Source organism: Rutilus rutilus (genome assembly GCF_951802725.1).
Source record: "Rutilus rutilus genome assembly, chromosome: 13".
Classification (NCBI taxonomy): Eukaryota; Metazoa; Chordata; class Actinopteri; order Cypriniformes; family Leuciscidae; genus Rutilus; species Rutilus rutilus.
Genome location: NC_140218.1, coordinates 30460749 through 30483027, shown reverse-complemented (window position 1 = coordinate 30483027; position 22279 = coordinate 30460749). Strand labels below are relative to the sequence as shown.

Genomic DNA, 22279 nt, shown 5'->3' with positions numbered 1-22279 from the left:
TATACAGTGGAGTTAATTTAAAACATAAACCCCATTTAAACGGTTAATGCTTAAAAATTTGGAAATTAATAAGGAATATTTAAAACGCGTGCACTTGATTTTATTTTATTTTTTCTCAAATCAATCATGCAGTTTGAGTGCCTGTAAGCAAAAAGTATTATTTATTTATTTAGTATACATTTTATTATTATTATTTTATTTTTTTATCCATCATTATGTTTCAATTTGTAATGTAAAATGTGTATTAAAGGTACACTGTAACTTTTGGACCTGTAGTGGATAAAAAAACAAAACTGCATGTATTCTGTGGAAGAACATTGTTTTGGTTGTGCTTCGGCTCTGCGGATGAATACGGTTATCTTACTGCTCATAAAACATTCACTACTAGGCTTTAGAGATACAACCTGTTTGGATGGAAAGGATCTCAAGCGGACTAGCTGAAGATGTTACTGTAGCTTTACCTATTAATAGACTTCACAATAGATAATGCTTTACAATGAACTCTGTTAGAGAGCTACATATGGCAATTTATCTGTTCAATAAAATACCTTACTCGCCTGTTGAGTAATAAAATAATCATCTCCTTTTACAACATTTCAAATCCCTCAGTTCTCGCCATCTCTGAAAAGTCAAACTAATGTTGATTCTTGTTTTATTACGAGCTCTTTTTGCCAGCAGACTCTCCTCTGTTTCGGTGTTTGTTTAAAACGGGTGATTCCCCAGAAGTTGGGAGATTTAGCGGATCCATGTCAAGCTTTCTCGCTCGCTGTGACAACTAACCTCTGCCACTCACACACCATAAACGCGTCAAAGTAGCCATGGAAAATTTACTCTATTTACGGATATGATGAGACACGCACGGGCGAGTGACGTATGTACGCAATTTCCCATGAAAACCATCCCAACAGGTCTAAAATATAAACACTTATAACAAGCTAACCAGTGAATCATGATAAGACAAAAAGATTGATGATGTCTCGACTCAATATTTTAATTAATATTTTAATTAATATTCAATTTTTTCTTTACATAGTGTTCCTTTAAATTAGAAAAATGCAAATCGGAAGCATTTTCCCTGGTGCTTTTATATTGTACTGTAACTCTTGAGGCCATCAGAAGATATGTGCGTGTGTGTGTGTGTGTGTGTGTGTGTGTGTGTACAGTACTCACAGTGAGCGCAGAGAGCTGAGTTGTTGGAATGTGTTCATCTCAATCTGTTTGATCAGATTGTGCTGCAGGCCTCTGCCGAGTCAAAACAAAAATCTGGTTTTATTGCATCTCACACACACACACACACACACACACACACACACACACACACACACACACACACACACAAACACACTACGCCAGACATCATACACAGCGACCAAGGACATAACTTGAAAGCCTCCACAATATGGACAGTGATGGATTGCTACTGTAATGACGTTCATTTGTCATTTGTCAAATACTATGCGGGTTATTAGAGATATCTTAGATATTGGCAATATTACTCTATTACACTAGAGAGAGACGCCTGAACTCACATCTCTTGAAGCGAGGCACAGTGGTAGAAACTCGGCAGCTCTTCTATGACATTGTGAGACAGCTCCCTGAAATCAAACAAATATAGATTAGAAATGTCTTCACATGAGACTTCTTTATCTCAAAAAGCTTTTTCTTTTTTTTTTTTTTTTTACAGTAGCTCACGAATAATGACAGAGGTTGACTGGTAACACTTCACAATAATTTTATAAAATTCTTAACATATCAGTAGTTTAATATCAAATGAATACAAAAACATAGAAATATACAAATTAAAGTCATATTTTTTTTTTATGTATTTTCCACTTCTATCCCAGTTTAAGCACTGGTGGGTCTGTGACTCTATAAAACAAAGACCCATTAATGCAAGTCAGTTCAAATATAGTTTCTGTTTGAATGTGAAACCACCGACTGTAAAATTACATTTCAACAATATTTTTTAAACTAAAAAAAAAAAAAAAAAAAAAAAACTCAGTAATGGTATGTTTTAGCTTATTTAGTTTCAATTAACATGATCTGAAATGAGCATTACAATTCTCAATTTTTCCTACAAGTGCACCATCTTTCCCTTATACTGTTTCTGTCATCGTGAAATGTACACGTTTCTTAATGTAACATTATAATAAGTGCTCCAAGTTGCATGTCAGTATGAGTTTAGTTTTAAGACCATCTTTTAGTATTCTTTCTTTTTACCCAATATAGTGTTTATGCAAGAAGAAACCTTGGAGAGAGAATAAGCGAATATATCGAGAGAATGGCATGTTAAGCAGCTACTTTCCCCAGAGGTCTAATTCATCATTTGAACAGTTACATAAAGTCTCGCTTTTCCTGCAGGGGTTCACCTGAAAGTGGTTGCTCCTAAACATGTTACAAAGAGTGATTAAATGCAAAGAAAAAAGCTGAGATTCAAAAATAATTTAATTAAAATGACTTTTTAACAACTTTCAAATTGTTTGCACAAGCTTGCGCAAATGATCAAAAAAAAAGAAGTAAAGTTGGCTAAAAATATCCACCTGCTGATGTTTTGAAGTTCATGTTAAAGGAGGCTTTTAGGAACTCCTTGAAAGTTTGGTTACATCAAATCCCTCAGGGGGAATTTCAACTCCCTTTGCCAGTTCGGATCTTTAGGAATCTTTTAGAGCTGAGCTTTTGAATGTGTTTGTGTGTTGCAGGTGCGTATTTGTGTTGGGAACTCACAGCACTCTTAATTTAGGCAGCAGGTGGCAGAGATCGTATGGCAGGCCGGTCAGTCCAGCTCGGGTCAACGTACTGAGAGAAAATCAAAGAGGAAAGTTTACACTGTGTGTGTATGCGTGTGTGTGTGTGTGTGTGTGTGTGCGAGAACCAGGAGAGAGAAACGGGCAAATAAATGAATGTGAATGCACTGCAAAAGATGACTTAAAAATAAACTGAGATTTATCCCTAGAGTAAGTTAAAAATTATGCTAATTCAACAAGAAAAAATATATCATTATTTCACTTATATATAAGTATATAGTCTTGTTTTGAGGGTGTTTAGATGTTTTTTTTTTTTTTGGAACCAAGACAAAGATCATTCAAATTGATTAATTATAATAAATTAAATATTAATAAGTCAGATGTAATGTAATTTTAAGTTGAAATGACTTAAACATCCAAGTTTAAGTTTTAAGTGCTTAAAAATGTAAGGCAGCAACTTTTTTTTACAGTGTAAAAATTGTAAACGCATTTGCTGTGTTGGGCTGGTCGGGTTCCTCAAACTAGGCAATATTTTGTGTAAATATTGTAAACACTGTGGCGCTATCAAAATGTTGCTTAGTTTGAGGAACACGACCAGCCCAACACAGCAACTTTGACTCAAACCATGGCGTAAGATTGGGGTGCGACCAAAAGCTGTTTAAAAACCCATCCCCCTTAACTCTAATGAGGGGTTTAATGCTCAGTGGCTTTTAGGATCAGTAACTATATACTTCATATTAACAGATGCTTCACAAGTAAACATTGAAGGGCTCGGTTCAGCAGGCCCTTGCCTAAGCATCGTTTTTACCCTTGCTGACATGCTGAGAGATCAGTAAAAGCATCTCTATTTTGTCAACGGTTATTCCATTGTCCTCGACGGTGGGAAGAACTTCTGGAAGTCTCTTAAGTGAAACCGATCCTGCGTGAAATGGGGACATTTGATCTCAGACTCACAGAACTTGCAGGCTGGTGGTTCCTTTCAAATCTGGAAACTCTCGGATCTCAGTGGCCCCGTTCAAAGAGCTAAAACGAGATTAGATAACTCATTAGTGAGGATCGTTCTGCTAATGAAGATGTCGTCCAGCAAAACCACAGGGATGTCTACTGTTACCGTACACACTTAGCTCTCCATCATCTAGAGGGAATATTATTCCACTTGATTCCATCATTTTGATTGCACTTGCAACGCTACCCAAAATCAACAATGGAAGACGGTAGACTTTGTATCAAAATAATGAATGCTGAATAGACACTCACAGCATTCTTGTGCATTATCTGTGTAATTGGAGAGAGGTAAATTACTTTTTTACTGGTTTTATGAAAAGCTAAATCTCATATTCTGGCATTTATGAGGTTATAATTGAAACGTGCTGTTTTTTGGAGACAAATTACTAGTTTAATGTTTACTTATGAGAGAGGTGATGGCAAGAGGTGAGCAAGATTACAGTATTCATCAAAATGAAAGCGATTATGAAATGGAAATTATACACATTTGCCAACTGGTACTTTAGAGGTGCCTTATCGGAAGCCAAACTGTTCTGTTTAATCATGTTTATGTGATAATTTCACACATAGACGTGTACTCACAGTGTGTGTAGCTTTGGCAAGAACTGAAATGCTGATCTTCCAACAAACTGAATGGGATTCTCGTAGAAATGACTGAACAGAGAAGAAAAAGACATTCGTTTTTGTTAGAAATTTAATGGATCATTCTAAACGGGTGCCTGTTCCTTTTTGACAAGGATATATTTATATCCTTTCAGGAAAGAATGTATTTAAGCATTAATAAAGTACAAAGTGCCATATCCAGCTAAATTAATAAAGCGAGTTTATAATAAAGAGTTTATAATTGAAAAAAATATTTTGTTCTTGATAACAGGGTTGAGATGTAAAAAACTGGTAACAGGATTGAGATGTTAAAAAAGTAGTAACATAGTTGAGATGCAAACGTAATTGGTAACAGGGTTGAGATGTAAAAAAGTGGTAACGGTAAAGATGTAAAGATGTAAACGTAATTGGTAACAGGGTTGAGATGTAAAGAAAAAAGTAGTAACAGAGGTGAGATGTAAACGTAATTGGTAACAGGGTTGAGATGTAAAAAAAAGTGTTAAAAGGGTTAAGATGTAAACGTAATTGGTAACAGGGTTGAGATGTAAAGAAAAAAAAGTAGTAACAGAGTTGAGATGTAAACGTAATTGGTAACAGGGTTGAGATGTAAAAAAGTGGTAACAGTTAAGATGTAAACGTAATTGGTAACAGGGTTGAGATGTAAAAAAAAGTGTTAAAAGGGTTAAGATGTAAATGTAATTGGTAACAGGGTTGAGATGTAAAAAAGTGGTAACAGGGTTAAGATGTAAACGTAATTGGTAACAGGGTTGAGATGTAAAAAAAAAGTAGTAACAGAGTTGAGATGTAAACGTAATTGGTAAAAGGGTTGAGATGTAAAAAAAAAAGTGGTAAAAGGGTTAAGATGTAAAAAGAAGTAGTAACAGAGTTGAGATATAAAATAAATTGGTAACAGGGCTGCTGTGTGCGGGCCTCAAACCCAGGTCTCTGGCATGAGATGGGGGCGCTCTAACATGGATGCTAAAGACCGAAGTCTCTGGCGTTAGTCGCTAGAGCGCCTCTTGAGATCAGGAGAGTGAGGTTTTTACTCGCACAGCTCTTACTAGCTGGCCTCCTTTACATATAGACAAAATAAAGATAATTTTGCTTTTATTTTATCTGTGTCCATTTTTATATTTTTATGCCAACCCTGTTAACATCATAAATATTGCTTATTAAAAAATAGAGTACCATTCAACAGATAAAATGACATCCTTTGACATTTTTTTACAATAAGGTTTCATTTGTTAGCATTCGTTCATGTATTAACTAACATGAACTAACAATGAACAATACATTTTGTACAGTATTTATTAATCTTTGTTAATGTTAGTTCACAGTGCATTAACTAATGTTAACAATTACAACATTTGATTTTAATAATGTATTAGTAATTGTTGAAATTAACAAACTAAGATTAATAAATGCTGTAGAAGTATTTTTAATTCTTAGGTCACGTTAACTAAAGTAGTTAACTGATGAAACCTTTTTTTTTTATTATTATAAAAATCGATATATTTGCTAATACAGGTAGGAAAAAGCAATTCAATTAATTTAAAAATAAAGGTACTGTATTTTTGTTGAGTTATTTCCACATCTACACATATTTAACATTAAAAAGGGATACAAAAGGCACCCGTTTTGTAAAACGACCCAAATATTTGTTACATATTTCCTGCTCCGTTGGCTGAGATAAACACACTTTTATAACATGTTCTGTCTGTTACACAGTGAGGCATGTTTAGTCAACAGAAAAAGGCTTTACTGTCGTTTCTGAGGCGAGATACTCACATGGTCTGCAGAAGTGGGTTCCCCACAAACGCTCTCTCGGGAATGGCCTTAATGTTGTTGTTGTGGAAACCCCTGTGAGACGCATGGAGAGTGAGAATATGACCATCTGCACACTTAAACACAGTCTACTAGAGGATGAGGAAATCCAGCGATCAAGACCCGCTTTGCGGAGTGCTTTTGCTAACTGCATCTGTTCCGTATAGGCTATAAATTGTAGCGCTGACGTGCTATTCGGAGTGGCCACACATTCAACCACTGCAACAGCTTATAATTCATCATCATCTGCCGTCACTATGAATATAACACGCTAAAGTTAATTTATGGCACACATGTTGCCAGCAAATTGTAATCCGAAAATTCTAAACAGTCTAAAATAATTACACGTGTTAAATAAACAAGGTTGAAAGGTCTTTTTTGGGTGCCGTAAATTAATTCATCACCTTGGACAACTGAGTCCAATTGCATCTTATCTTTTTATAAAGTGCAGAACTCTCCCATAAGCACACGTGTAAACCATTTGGTTACGTCAATTCAAATCTGCCCATGTAAACATCCTTTGTATCTTACAGAAACACCTGTCGGGAGGCAGTCCCGCAGGCGAAAAACACTTTAGGATACTTGAGAAGGAAGGACTTAAGCGCTCATCTCTAAGCATCTGCTTTTTTGCAGGAAACTTGTGCTTGAGAACCACATTCTAGGGACTAACCGGGATTTATAAGGAGCACGAGGCCAGGCCAAGCGGTCCACTTTAAAGGAAGCATGCTGACACATGTATGCTGGGTAAGTTAGTCTCGGTTACTTACAGTTCCTGAAGCTTGGCCAGTGTGCGAATGGCCACGGGGAACTCTTGAAGGTCATTGAAGTTCAATTCCCTAGAGAAAGGAGACCAATCATGAGAGCAGAAGAACTCTGAGGAACACAAGCTAAGAGAAAATGATTTATGATTTAATAAGCAAAGCTACGTTCTTTTTTTAAAGTTGTGTGTCTTGCATAAGACCACCTTTGGAACAACAATTAGCTACCTCGTCACATATTAGCCCAACTGTTTTGACGTTTTTATTTGATCTTTCATCCTACGTGTCTGTAGCATAAGCAAACACTTAAGAACTGTGGTTCCAATCAGTCAACATCTTTCTGTGACCTTGCGGGTTTTCCGTGTTGGTCGTCCTTGGAGACCTAGACAGCTGTTCTAAGCTAATCTGACATGACATGACCTCTCCTCTGCATACATTATTTTTGTTGTATGCGTTTCATTAGCCTTCTAGGAAACCTGCGGCAAAAAGCGTGCTTGAACCAAAACACGGGCGGTTGCTAAGGGCGAGCGGCCTTACACGCAGGTGCAAGAACAATGTGTTTATGGCCACAGTTTGCATGTTGTTTTCCTTGGATGTCAGCGCTCCTTTTCATCTCTGATTCTTTCAGTTTTTCAGAGAATAATTATCGGGAAAATCCTATAATTGAACAGGAGCTTTTTTTCCCTTCACAAACCTTTTGCCCAGTAAAGGCGACTGGGCGGCATTAATAGGTGCCTTTTGGCCCTGTATCCCCTCGTGAAGGTCCAGGTCTTAGTCATGTCGTCCGCTCCCCACAGTTACAATACCTAATGCTGAATGTGTCTCTGCATACCCATAATTATATGTCTTATCCCTTAGTGTTAAGTGTACGCTTTCAAAACAGTCCAAATGTTTATATATTTTAGTCTTTTTTTTTCTTTCTTTAAGGGGAAAAACGTTTCTGGCAGGTGGCCAGTGCGTTTGATGTGAGCTTGGTGAATAGGGGTGGACCCGCGTTGGACGCCATCCAGAAAGGGCGAAACACTTGCTTAATTCCAGTGTGCGTGGGTGTACATGTGTTTGTCTATATGTGCGTGAGTGTGTCTGTGTTGCAAAACAGTCTTAAAAGCGAACTGACCTTGGCCTATTTTAGGTGAATATATTTAAGGAAATTATTGATATATGACAAATTATCATTAGCCATTAGCAATGAAATTGCAAAAATAATACATTTTCAAATACGGTCTGACCCACAGTTAGTCCCGCCCCAAACTCATGCCATTGGTTGAAACAATGTTGGCGGGCTGGTCAGGATGCTGCAGATCCTGATTTCACCAAGTGTATCTTTGTTGATCCTGGAACAACATTCCAATCAACCAATCAGATTTGAGGGACAAGTTTACAGTTTATGTCAAGTTTTGGCTTACAACCACGGTTAGGTGCTTCTACATCAATGTTTCCCTCTAAATCTTTTGGGTAGGGGTAGGTTTAGGGGTAGGAATATGGTTAGGACTGAACAGGAATGTTGTTCCAGAATCAACTAAATTGAACAAATTGACCCAGGAACGCATCTAACTCGGTAAAATCAGGACGTGCCAGGAGACTCAAACAAACAGCAATGTTTTGGTAGTACCACAGTACCACTGCCTTTCAGGGGCATCGGTCTACGAATGGCGTACTTGTAGATGACAAAAATAACATTGTATACTAAACAAATATACTAAACAAGAGAATCAAAAGGATTGCATAACCAGCGCATGAGCAATTTCAAAAGGATTGCATAATCAGTGTATGAGAAATTTAGATTTATATGAATGTGTATATTTTTTATTCATTAGCTCTCTCACTTCTAGTGAGTCATGTAAGTGTTTAAGTAATTTTCTTCAAACATTGCATGAAAATTCACTCCTATACGGCCTATAAAATGGGCTGCACATGGAGAGACTGGGAACACAGTGCTGTGGGCGAGCCGTGCCGCGTGGCTCTGCCATGTCTACATCCTGGTTTTGTTTAGAACATCCGTCAGTCTTGTTTGGAGACATTACTTTGATATGGCAGAGAAGAGGAATGCCTTTCATTTCCTGGGAAGACCTCATTGTTTAGAACGGGAGCTGTCAGTTACCTTGATTTACAATTCGTCAAACCACGCAGAAGTCTGTTTGAAAGCTAAATCATCAGGCATCATAACAAAACAACACAGCGGTGGCCACTAAGTCTGATGATTATGAATGCGCTTTCAGAGATAATTATAGTGATGGGGATTACAGCAGCATCAATAAAAAGATGCACATTATCCCACAGAAAGATGTCTGAGACCCTTTAAAGAAGGCTAATATGTTTCCCTCTGTTGTTTCAGGAAGCTCAGCACTTTCCAAACACACATGTGCAACTGAACGGAGACAGCTGGCATGATTTCTTACAGTGTGTCATGTTACATATAAGAATATTTGCCTCAGGAAGATTAGTTTCTTGCTTAGCCTTCATTGTAGCGGTGATTACAATGTCATTCAGTATACAACATGACTACATATTACGGTTTCTGGGACTTTTTTGTTTTTACTACCATGACATTTTAATTGTAATGCATACAAGTTTTAATACTTGTAACTTTATCCACTACAGACACATTCCACTGTATATATCTATCCTGATTGAGAAACACTGCCCTACAGTATCACCCTGGCCTTTAATAATAATACAATTTGTATCATTTTTGTCATTTTCAAGTGCTTAAGTCTAGTGCAATAAATATTCTCTCCTTAAAATCAAATCTCCTTCCAAACGCCAAATTTATCAAGCCGCAGAATTTTCACGGGAGAGTTTCAGCACACGGTTCCTCTGTGATTGCTCTCAAATGAAGTGTTCAGTTCAGTCTGTGCAATTCTCAAGGCTGAAATCTTCTCGTAAAGAGGAAAACGTCATCTTTAGCACTTCAGCAGGCTGTTAAAAAGCAGGTGTGAACCTCTCGGTATCCTGGAGACCACCATGACTTTAGCATATGCGTAATCCTTTAAAGCCAAACTTTCATAGCATGGTCTATGTAATGTCTTTCATACATTACATTACAAATATGTGTTGGCTTTGGTTCATAGGCCCCTTTCAACATTTCTCATGAATTTTAAAAGCATTTAGCATGTATTTATTGGGCCTATTTAACATTTGATTTCAATCTACCATGTTTGGTAATGTATAATAAGTTATATAGCATGAATCTGGCAGAGAACGTGTGCTATTGTCCAGGTGTGATTATGAAAATTGTAGCCAGTTGCCATAAAATAATTGTTTATTAATTTATCCATTCTCATACATTTGTATGGATTTTATTATGACTGTCAATTAAAACTTGATCCAATGTAACATAATTTCAAACACCTCAAACATGTGTCATGCTATTGACATTGCCTGAATAGTCCAATATAACTGCACGGGTGTAGTGATAGAACACATAAAAATCCACATTATGAAATAAATTATTTCCCATGACATTTCCCACTCAATTCAATTACCTTATTTACTGTATTACTGAATATACGAAGTTAAACGGGAGAGGGAAGCACACAAGAAAGCATTTTTTTTTTTTGCACGCCTGTAATACCAGCATAAGCCGCTAGGGACATCAGCCTGATAACCACAAAGAGCCCCCTAAAAACCACTGTATAGTTTGCACACTGCTTACACGTATGAGTACTTTCATATGGAGCACTAAAGACATTATCCAACACCGATGTCATTGTCAGGGAATCATTGCTGCTTCTATTACAGAAATTGAAAGTCTGCCATAAATTCTCCGATTTTAATAAGAGGTACGAGTGTTTCCTAAAAACAAGGTACTGCAATTAACATGTTCATATCTCAACAGCACAAGTATTGTGTAAAGAATGATATGTTTATAGTTCATGCAAAGCTGAACCACTGAACATACAGTAAATAGAGTCAGGCTAGTTTGCTAGTAATTTTGATTCATATTTATAGCCACAGCCTCTTCCATAATGATAACACGAGGATGCCAAAATCAAATAACAGATCAGGGTCTGTTTGCATTAAAAACAGGAAATGCTTTCATGTTTTTAATCTTTCATGAAGGGATGATCTTACTTACAGAGTCTCGAGGCTATGCAGTCCCTCAAAGCAGTTCTGCCCGAGGGTCTGGATCATGTTGTTATGAAGATGCCTAAACGTGAAAACATTCATTAGCATTATAGTAAACATCAAAACAAACCTCAGGAATGACACCTGTTAGGCTGTGCACATTGCCTCAAATAAATGTGAATGTGGCGGATGATATATAAACTTAAACCACACTATAATTTCACTGCTTTGTAAATGAAAGAGTTTAGGATTATTGCGGTGTCCTATCAAACCAAGGCATGTGTTCAAACTTCCTCTGATTTCCTTGTTTCCATTCCTCACACCGAAACATGCACAATGGTTAGTGTGACGTATTTCTAAGCCATGTTAACATTGTAGAGATTGGATATGTTGGGGTAAGATACTAAGCATGCTGATCCAGGAATACATCCAACTAGTTTAAAATATGTTGTGTGGAAGTAGATACGTACAGGACAACCAGGTTGGAGAGGTTCCTGAAGGCATAGTCAGGGATGTGGGTGATGCGGTTTAGGGCAAGGGTCATAGCCTGGAGTGAGGAGAGGTCATTGAGGGCGCTTATTGGGATCTCTGTCAGGGCATTGTCATCAAGCCACAAGTGCCTCAGTGACCGCATACCCAAGAGGGTCCTTGCTGGCACCTCCATAATCAGATTGGCATCCAGACGCCTGTTTGTATTTGAATGAACACAAGCAGATGTTTATTCCTGTACAAAGGTTATGGAGGGTGCATAAATTCTAATGCAGTCAGTCATGTTTAACAGTCACTAGTTGGTTAAACCTTCACCTCAAAAATGGGCATTTATTTCATGTCAAATCAACAGCAGACTTTAGTTAATATGAGCAATTACTATTGGCAAGAATGAAGAGATGAAAGCCATTAGGCTTTAAGGGACTGGTGTTATATGCCTTTCCCTACAGATGAATCACTGAAGGAAGGTTCTGAACCTGTGTAAGCAGGACACTATACGCAACCCACCTTCCATAAAAATATACTTAAGGCAAGATTTACGAAACAGGGCAAATTAGCGCAAATTAAACAAATTAAAGAACACAGAACACAGAACAACTCTGTTTAAAGAACAGAGTCAGATCATTTCCATAATGACCAATGCAATCTACAAAGAGCAGCGTAAATTAGCATCTGGTTTAAGATATGCTTTTTTTGGGCGGTAAATCATGCCGCAAATACCAGTCAATTGACGAGCGCCAACCTTAGTAAATCACCGTGATTCTTCTAAATACTCTCTTCCCATAAATGTTGCATCCGAAAGGGAAACTCCTACAAAATCATATCCAATAAGGTCAGCTGCATAGTAACACTGTCCACGCCTTTTCAGTGCTAAATTTTCACTGCGTGTCTTTAGTAGATCCTGACAGTACATTTTTTTAACGCCAAAAAGAGGGTTTGCGCTGGTGCAAGTTGCAAGTAAATCTGGCCCATAGTAGGGGCTTCCACTAACTTTAGACTTTTTTGATAATGAGGCCTGACCTGGCATGAGTCCAGCCCAGTATTTGTGACCCAGTCAGCGGTAACCTCCTTGTCAGTGCAGTGTCCTGTCATGGAATCTACCTCTTTCATTTCATTCATTAAACTGCCAAGCCTTGCAGAGGTATATCAAAACAGATGAACAAAGGAGCCATAAATTGTGGCTAAATAGAAAGAGATACCATGCTGTGGTCTGCGGTCACAACATTTCTGCTTTGTCAATATCATAATTAAAGGATAATTTTGTTGCTTTTTTGTTTCAATCTTTTGTTATTCTGGTGTAAGGATTGGCACCACTACCTAAGCACTTTAGTCCCCTCCCCCCTCCCCCCTTTAGAAGCTCCAGCATGGACTTGTTTAATGAGAGTTTTGGCACGATTGCTGCTCTAAACGTTTGATAAAGAAGCATCGGGAGCCCACAGGTGGAGTGCTCTGCTTTGTGGATTTTCACATTTTTTAATTGAAAGCTTTTGAAGAAAGAAAGGGTGCTAAATCACAGCAAGTGTGTTTCAGAGGATACAAAGAAAAGTTGTGCAATCACAAACCAGGCGTACAAGGGCTGCCGAGGCAAAGATTCCACTCTCGATCCAACCACATGAAGGCATTTTGTAAATTGGCCATTCCGCTTTCATTTCGCTTGAGCTCATATGGTGTAATAAAGCACCGATTGATAATTTGATGGCTTTGTGGGATGGTGAGCTGATTTGGTTAAAGCCACCAAGCGATTGTTGCTCCATACTGACTGGAAGGCTTTAAGTCGCTATTGAATTAACAGTTTTTCTCTCTGATTTTTGGAAATAAAACAAAGAAAGTGAGCTAAAGACAAAAGCTGTGAAAAAAATCAGAGGTTGCTGGAGATAATTGAAAGTGCAGACGTTTGGATTCTCTCACAAATCGAAGAGCTGAGAGAAACACCCCCCGTTTCTTTGCAAGGCTGTTGTTCACAAACCTTGACATCTCCACAACCAAGATGAATGTCCTCCCTGTGTCAACAAGTTAAGCCTTTGATCTAATGAATGTTGCCCCCTGGATTCATTGGATGAGGGGGGTGTTGAACCTCAGAGATCAGCGAATCGTGATGTATGATAGCAGCAGAGCACGTGGAGTTAGCCGCAAGCACTTCCTCTGCATTTTTTCCCCATGACCTTTCACACACTTCATTTGCACTGGCCTCTCCTCACCTCCCCTCTGGCCTCTTCAACCCTCGAGTCCTTCAGCTCCAGGTAATGCACGATGAGCATCAATAGTAGAGGAACTTGAACCCAAAGTACAATGCTATTTGGCTTGAAGAACTCCCCGTATTCTCAGACTACGTTCTCCATGCTGTGCAAACCTGCTAGGTAGCAGTGATTCAAACTAAACACCAATATCTTGCTGATGACATCTCAATCATCTGGCTTGATAGGTTTAAGACTTGAAATTACATGTGTAAACATTCCTTTAGTCATCTATTTTGTGTGGAATCTCATTGGTAACCAACATGTGATCAAGAAGTGTTGTATTGCCTCTGATTTAAGGAAGGTAAGTTTTATTGTTGCTCAGCTTTGACTGCACCTTTATCAGATCTTTCTTTCATAGGCTAAATCCTGGAAGGATGGTCTTGACATCAAAGGATGCTCTGTGCTGAGTGTAGCAAGCATAGACTCTAGTAAAGAAACAAAGATGAGTTTCATCACCAATCCTCTCTCCTGCCCCAACTCATCTTCCCTCTGTCTACATCGGGCGCCAGTGGACTTCAAACCTTATAGCCCCCCCAGTGGTTAACCGATCCCCATCTTATCATTACCCTAAATTACATGTTTGTTGAGAACTAAATGCCTTTCTACTCTTGTGGGAACTCAGGATAGAGCACCTAGCTGAATCACTGCATATTCTTTGTTATGGGGGATTGAAAGTGAGCGTAAGTTGGCTGGACGAATGCCAGAGCTCTGTCTCACTACAGGGAGGGCCTGGACACAGTCTATGCACGTCTGGAGCCTCTTCTGGAACCAGGCACGTCTTCCATGCGGAAAAAAACTATGTTGGTGGCAAAGGAATTAAATTTGTACGCCATGACTCTAATGAAAACATCCTTGCAAAGGTAGAAGGAAATGAGCGCATGGATATTTACATGGAATTATTCATTTGGAAAAAGTGGGTGTGCGGCTCCGCACCGGGATGCTGACTGGCATCAGGAAACTGGAATAATTGAAAGGAGTCGTGGGGTGGATGTGAGTCGAGCAGATGGACAAGGCCAGACAAAATCCCAGACAATATTTAGATTCTGACCTTTTCATGGGGAACCAGTTAGGAATAGGGGGCGTGATTCCGATTAGGAGGAACACTTTGGACCTAAGGGAAGAGTAACTGATGGAAAATTGGGCTCTTCACAGCTCATTGAATCTCCCAGCGCTCACTCAGGAGCCAGTGTGCAGTGTCTGGCGGTTTCCTCATGGGTTCCAGATGCGCCAACAGCCCTGTAAAGGTCCCTCTTTTTCACCGTTCTGATATTAAATGTGACGTAGTCACGTTTTGTCTTCTTCAAAAACACTGACCTCTGGAATATCATATTTGTCTCTGTTGCGAATTAGCATTAAGGTAATAGCTCTTATAGAGGAAGTATAAACCCAGATACACTGAATTCATTTTCAAATTGTATTAATTTAAAATCCAGAATTATACAGACCACACAATAACTACTATGACTTTTGTGACTCTTTCGCTGTTCATTATTTGTTCTTCCTTTGCGAAGAACTGTATGGCATTGTTTGCAAATGAAAATCCAAAATAGAAGGAAATCCATTTCCAAAAATCTATGCGTCTCACTATTACACTGCCAAAGAACACCTGTTTTACCACTTCCATGTCTGTCCTAAATTGCAAACTTGATCCTCCCTGGTGGGGAGTTCTTTAATGAAGGGCCTAATGGTCCTAATAGGCATATAAATAACTGGGCTTTCCTGCATCAACTCTATTAGAGAGAAATGCCAAGAGTTACTTCATGACTAGATTGCAGTGTAGACCAAATAACCTTACTGCTAGAGACTTTATCTGATAGAGGGGTGCTAAATCATTCACTTTGTTACTCGTGCTGTGCTTATGATGTAATATTTGATACATAATTATTCGTCATGTTTTCTGGACGAACAACTCCACTTCCACTTAGACTTCTTTTGTTCTATGACGGGGAGCATCTTCTAGCAGAATAACATTTCACATGAGACCAATCTTTGAATCAATTGAATCTGTTTTATTCCAGCTGTTAAGCATGAAGCTGTGGTCACAACCAGGAGGTCTACACTTGGCATGTGGACCTATCCAATGTTGCTTTAATATACACCATTGTTCCATGTAAATCTCTTACAGCCCAAGTTTGCTTTTGATCACTTGAAGTATGTGGTACTTACAGAGACAGCAAATTGGGTAATTCCCATGGGTCTTCACTGGGCAATCTCTCTAACTGGTTATTCTGCAACATCCTGCAAAGATACCATAAAAGAAAATTAGACAGGTAATTCATTCTGCTCTGGTGAATATTAAATCATAGTAAATATTTTAAAACACTACATTTTAATACATTTAAAAATGAAATCTTGTATTATCTAAGTGGCATTCGGTTGCCTTCTAATTTGTATTAAGGAAATATATATAAAAAAAGTCACCACTAGTTCCATATGTGTAATTTGCTGGGTGGTGTATTTTAAATGTTAACGCTTGTCAAAAAACAGACTCTAGAGAGTGACAATATGGCTCCTGGGCACAAGAGTTTTCCAGCTTACTGCTGATGAGGTTACCTGTCACTCACATCAATCAGTCAAGAGATATGATTTCAGGTACTGTGTGGTGCACTTTTCAGTGGACAAAATCAGAACATGTGAGGGGCAGAGAGACTGAACAAGACAAAACAGAACAAGGGGGAGAAACTGCCTGGGTGGGCCACTGAGGTCATGCTCACAGGACTTGTCGAATAAAAGAACGAAAGAAACAGGAAGTGGTAGAACAATGACACCAAGCTCTTTGAACAAAGCAAATTATTCCAAAGTGAGAGCATGAGGCCACAGACGTTGAGCTTTAATTACAAGGCAGACAGCTTTATCATGTCCAATCAAATGAAACTCCTGACATTTGACCACACAGCCAGTGTTTGAAGGAATAAATACTCCTTTGTGGGCAGGATGTCCTTATCAAGGAGATCATGGTGCCACCATAGCCATTGTGAATCTAGACTTAAAATGTCCAGCAGTCTTGATATGACATTGTGAACAAGCCTCTATTATTTAGTCATTCAAATGCCACAAAGTGTGTATTCATCCCCTCTGCACTTTCAGTTTTGTGTGGTATTGTCATATTTTCACCAATTGTTCTTGATGTGACTCTCGCCGTGTTTTTCTTGTAGTTTTGGTTAATATGTTTTCAAATTTACATGTGATTCTGACTAGCTCATTGAAAGCTGAACATTAGTTCAAAAACATAAGGTCAGGTACTCGTGCCTCAGACAAGTTAGGTTGTTGAATAGGATAGTACGAAGTACAATAGAGCACAGAAAGCAAACAGAGAAAGATTTGTAACTATTGTAATACCCAACCCAATCCCTTTTTGTCTACACTGACCACAGAAATAAGATAGCTGACAATGACAGACATTATCTTGTTTTCAAAAACGGGGGAAAGGGCATTAAAATATTAAACTGAGCTAATGCTCTCATTAACCTACTAGAATGTTACTCTAGTATTGGTTAAAGAAAAAGATTTTTTTTTTTTTTTTTAAATAAGGTACAATTACTGAAAAGGTATTGGCACACAAAGTTTTTATTCCACTTTATGGGGTAATGAAAGGATTTGAAGTGGCAGGGCAATTTTCTTGAGATGTGCAATCTAAAAAAGTAGAAAAATGTGTTGAATTGTTAAATGACAATACAGGGCAAATTTACTGAAGCTTCCAGGACAGCACGGAAAGGTGCATGGAATCCTGTGTGGAAATTTTGAGATGTATGTTGGCGTGAATGTGTTTCATGCCTGGCCTTTGTCTGTCCTTTTCTACTCCATCAACTGGTTTTAAGTCAGTCGATAAAATTACAATCTGTCAATAAAACATCAACAAACACCCAGGCATAAGGAACAGCTAACTGACCATTCACCACTGAGCAAAACCTGAATCATCACCTGTCAGCAGTTCTGTTTCTAATTTTGCAGTGAATGACATTGCTACAAGTCTTTTTCAGAATGAATCACCCTGAATGTTTTTTTCCATAGAAGCATTAACTGAAACAAAAACGCTCTCACTCTTTCTGTCTTTCGTTACTCACAGGACTTTGAGGTTGTAGAGTCCTTGGAGCACGGGGCCAGGGACGTGTCTAAGGTGGTTGCCCGAGAGTCTCCTGTGGAAGGACAAAAGAAGTGCTTTGGTTCATTTGCAGTCCAACACATTGATGACTTTAACAGAGAGATGAGAATCTGGTGAATTCATAAAGGCGAGGGTGCATGTGTGTGCGTTCAGGAGCCCACGGTGAAAACAAAAGTGAGAGATCTCCTTGGACACATGAACCACAGCAGCTGTGGTTCAGATCTCGCTGGCCGCTGGTCTTTACCGCTCACGTACAGAAATCTCTCTTTTGTATAGTCTCTAAAATACGTCAACGCATTTTGAAAGGAACCAAGATATGAATGCGCTCTAAGCTCCTTTTGCCTCTTGTGGCAACAAACACGTCATAGTACGGCTGAATTTATATACAATGGCCAAAGATAAAATGCATAGAATTGCTATTGAGGTGGAAAATCCACTCTATGGTACGTTGTTAGACCTTGTTATTGTTTGAGGGCCTCAGACTACAGTCAGGGTAAAATTATGGAAGTTTGGTGTAAACCAAAATACACAAAACAGTGTTTTCAAACAAGAATATAATGCAGACAGAGCTCATAAGGTCACATGATGCTAAACAGACAATCTTCACCCTTTCATGCATGAAAGCAGTGACAACCTTAGTCAGGATTTGATTTTAATGCTCTTAGGGCATGAAAAACAAGATTTTCTTCAAAACTTTTTTTTCTTTTTTTCAAAGAGATTTTCAGATGGCCACTTGAGTTTTTGTTTTTAACTGAGGAGATACAGTTTTAAACATAATACAGTAATACCACAGTAATACTGTGTGTGTATTTAACAAACCAATTAATACAATTATTTAAAATCATGTGAAAACTATAAAATATATACCAAAAAAATATTACAGCTTCAATTATTGCAAACGCAATTGAGTTTTATCCCGGTCATAACTTCATACAAGTTGGATGTCACATTTGTACCGTAGCTCTCCTCTCTGAGAAAACCTAGACTCTATTGATGTTTTCAGACTGTGGAAAAAATAGTGATCAGGTGTCGTCAATCTCATCTGAAATGAGCAGTGTTGTGTTGGGGGTAACGGATTGCAAGTAACATGCTTAATGTAATAAGATTACTTTTTGATCTAATGAGTATAGTAACGCATTACAAGTAACCTGCATAACCTAATCAGATTACTTTTTGATGTAACTGCAAATAACATTCTAATAACACAAATACATTAATTTACAGCCAAAAAAGTCACTGCAGACGAAGTATTTTCAAGACCAACAGTCACGGTAATAGTATGAATTATAGCTGAAATATAGTTAGTGATGCATGACGTCCAATTTAGTGGACAGATGATTAATCAGAATTTCCTCCAAATCTAAAATCAGTACTTGGAAAATTTACCAATGATATGAATTCTTAGATGTTACAACATTTTTACTTGCAAGAGTCTCCTAGAATACAAGGAATGGATGGATATTCCGGAGCAACTTGGCAATTCTGCCGTTGGCCATATTTGTTTGAAGAAATAAATCCACATGCAATGGCTTGCCACTTGGTGGCAGTGTATAGGATGATGCACTAGTGCCCACTGTTGAGGTTGATGTGCAACTATGCCATCAAAACTTGTGCATTTGCAAGAAAATGCTTTTTAAATAGCTGTCTACTGTAGTGACCTCTATGTGTAAAAGTGTTAAATATGTCATGTTTAACAAAGTCATGTTCGGACCGTTGGCTGAACGTCTGATGCATATGACACACTTAACCGGAAACATTTTAGCTGGATCATTATCTGATGGGCTGAAATCTACAGGATTTCTGGGAGACGTGTGTCGCGTTCTTTAACAGTCCGCCTGGAAACAAAGCTGTTGCGATGCCAAACCCCCTCATGGAAGAAGAAAGCCGTCATGTTTACAACTGTTTGTTGGTGGTGTACAACTGTTACAACTGTACACTTCGATGGTGTTTTTAGCCCCCAATGGCTCCTTCCAGACAGCTAACCCTAACCTCAACCTTAAACCTACCCATCCCCTCGCTGCCTGGAAGGCGCCGTTGGGGGCTAAAAACACCAAACACCACAATGTGCGCTTATCAGGATCAACTAGAGGGTTGGATTTTCAAACGTATGTGAAGTTTGTGGCTCCATTGTTGCAGTAAACTTTCTTGAATTAATAATTTATTAGATGCACGCCGGTCTGTTATCATTGAGACGTCGACTTTACATTTTCACGCCCCTAAACATGACGCGGAACAAAACAAACTGTGATTGGTTGCTTCACATGTCGGACAGATGCCTTTTTGGGCGGTCCTTGGCCAATGAAAGCTGCGATAGAGTCCAGACCTTCTGCCGTCAGTCTGAAGGTCTGGCTACGTGAGATTATAATCATAGCAACATTACGTGTTCAATGCCATAGGTGGGCTATTGTTGCCAAAATCCGATTTTAGTTGTGCAGGACAAATTTCAACAAATCATCCCTTAAATTATCTATCAAAATTCCAAAAGATGACCCGTCAGAAAATCAGCATATAAATTGCACGCAGCCACAGCCAAGTAGAACATCGTGGCTGATACCTCTGAAATTACTAGAGACATGGGAAAGACATTCCCAGAGAGAGTCAGAGCAAATATCAACCAGCTGTAGGCTCACCCATCTGGATTAATCAATTTGTTTATCAAACAAATCACTTAATAAGCGTTCGTGCCTGTTTTTTCCTGGGTGGCAGAGTTTGAGGAAAGTCTGTCGAAGCCTCACAAGGAGTCATGACAGCCTAAACAGGACCACCCATACCTCCAAACTGCTTTGCCTCAAAATCGCTCCATCCTGCCGGAGTAGCCTCAGTCTCCTCTTGTACGCCAAATGGTTCTTTTTGTATGACAAGATGAAATTTTTGAAAATTGCAGCCAATGTTTAGCATGTAAGTCAGCTTAGCTAATGTGATGGGTGCGACAGCTCTGGCAAAGCAACAACCGTGTTGTATACAGGCACATCAAGAGCGACACGAGCCCAGAAAACAGAACGGCAAAACCCAGAACTGGGTCCATGACAAGGTCTGACAGATCTTCACACACTCCCTTATGTGCTCACACACACACTACCGTCTTCCACCATTGAGCCATGCAGTCTCTGAGGTTTTTAATGGCTATCACTTCATGTTGTGCCAGACCACACTCCCATCCGTAGACTCTATTTCTGGTAAGACCGTGTGCCGCCACTCTTTAACAAACATTTGTTTTGCGTAGGGCGAAAGACAGAGGGAAATGAAGGAGATGGAGGGGCTGGGGAAGGCAAAAATAAAAGTGTCAGATTTGGAGGCTGCGAAGCTTAGCGGTTCACCCCATGTAAATAGGCCAGTGATGGTTTCACATGCGTGTCGGATGAGGTTTCAGCCACGTACCACAGCAAGCTGTTCTGCTGAAAGCTTGTGCCAGCTCTGCGGTCAACTTTTATCCCTCGTTATAATTCAGTCATGTATCTAAACACTGGAGCTCTCTGCTTTATGTATTCTCTCACATTACAGACAAACACGGCTCTAATGCTAATTTTCCTAAGTCACTTGTGTCAACATGTTGTATATTCATCTGAGAAATATCTGGAATGATGAGTGTATCATTATGAATATTAAGATGTTTGTAAAATTAGTCACAATTTAGATTAGAGTCCAATTCTCATTATTAGCTAACTATTAACTACGACTTTTGCCTCAATAAAGTCCTAATTACTGCTTATTAATAGTTAGTAAGGTAGTTGTTAAGGTTAGGTATTGGGTGGATTAAGGGAAGTAGAATATGTTCATGCTGAATAAGGCATTAATATGTGCTTTATAAGTAGCTAATAAACAGCTAATATGCATGCTAATAAGCAACTAGTTAATAGTAAGAAGGGGACACTAAACTAAAGTGTTAAATAATGAACCCTAAACTGTAAAATCTTGTTCAAAATTGAATCTGGCCATAGAAACGGAAATTACAAATCAGATTTCTTTAATATCTTAACTTAGATACACTTTGATGCATTTTATACACAAACAGAAGAAAGCCAGTAGCATTTCATACCTCTGTGGAAGTGCTGACTTTACATTTCAGTTGACAAATTGCAACTGGCTTTTGTCTTTCTGTCTATGAAATGCATTAAAGTGTAACTGTATTTTGTCATGATATACTGTATTTCGTGTGATGTAATTCATTCAGTTCACAACATTAGTTAGGTCACTGGTCCATCCCTACACATTTTGTCTCCCTAATCAAACACACCTGATTTAACTCATCAGCTCATTAGTAGAGACTCCAAGACCTGACATGGTTGTGTCAGATTATAAAGACATACAAAATGTGTGCTGTTGGGGATTCTCCAGGACCAGGGTTGGGAACCACTGAGTTAGGCTACACTTTGCGCCCCACACTTTCTCACTAGAGCAGGGGTGTCCGATCCTTCTCACGAAGGGCCAATGTCCTGCAGATTTTACCTT

At 38.7% G+C, this 22279-nt stretch overlaps 1 protein-coding gene across 1 annotated transcript in view; it reads right to left on the bottom strand.

The window, feature by feature from the left end:
• Window positions 1-22279, bottom strand: part of lgr6 (leucine-rich repeat containing G protein-coupled receptor 6) — an 81083-nt gene that overhangs the window by 7381 nt on the left and 51423 nt on the right. Inside the window, exons 3-13 of the mRNA XM_084428159.1 lie at window positions 17793-17864; window positions 15895-15966; window positions 11473-11688; window positions 11013-11084; window positions 6944-7012; window positions 6141-6212; window positions 4332-4403; window positions 3699-3767; window positions 2725-2796; window positions 1530-1595; window positions 1171-1242 (exon numbers count right to left, since the gene is read on the bottom strand). Coding sequence (XP_084284285.1) covers window positions 1171-1242; window positions 1530-1595; window positions 2725-2796; window positions 3699-3767; window positions 4332-4403; window positions 6141-6212; window positions 6944-7012; window positions 11013-11084; window positions 11473-11688; window positions 15895-15966; window positions 17793-17864 — 924 coding nt within the window. The remainder of the gene's footprint in view (window positions 1-1170; window positions 1243-1529; window positions 1596-2724; window positions 2797-3698; window positions 3768-4331; window positions 4404-6140; window positions 6213-6943; window positions 7013-11012; window positions 11085-11472; window positions 11689-15894; window positions 15967-17792; window positions 17865-22279) is intronic.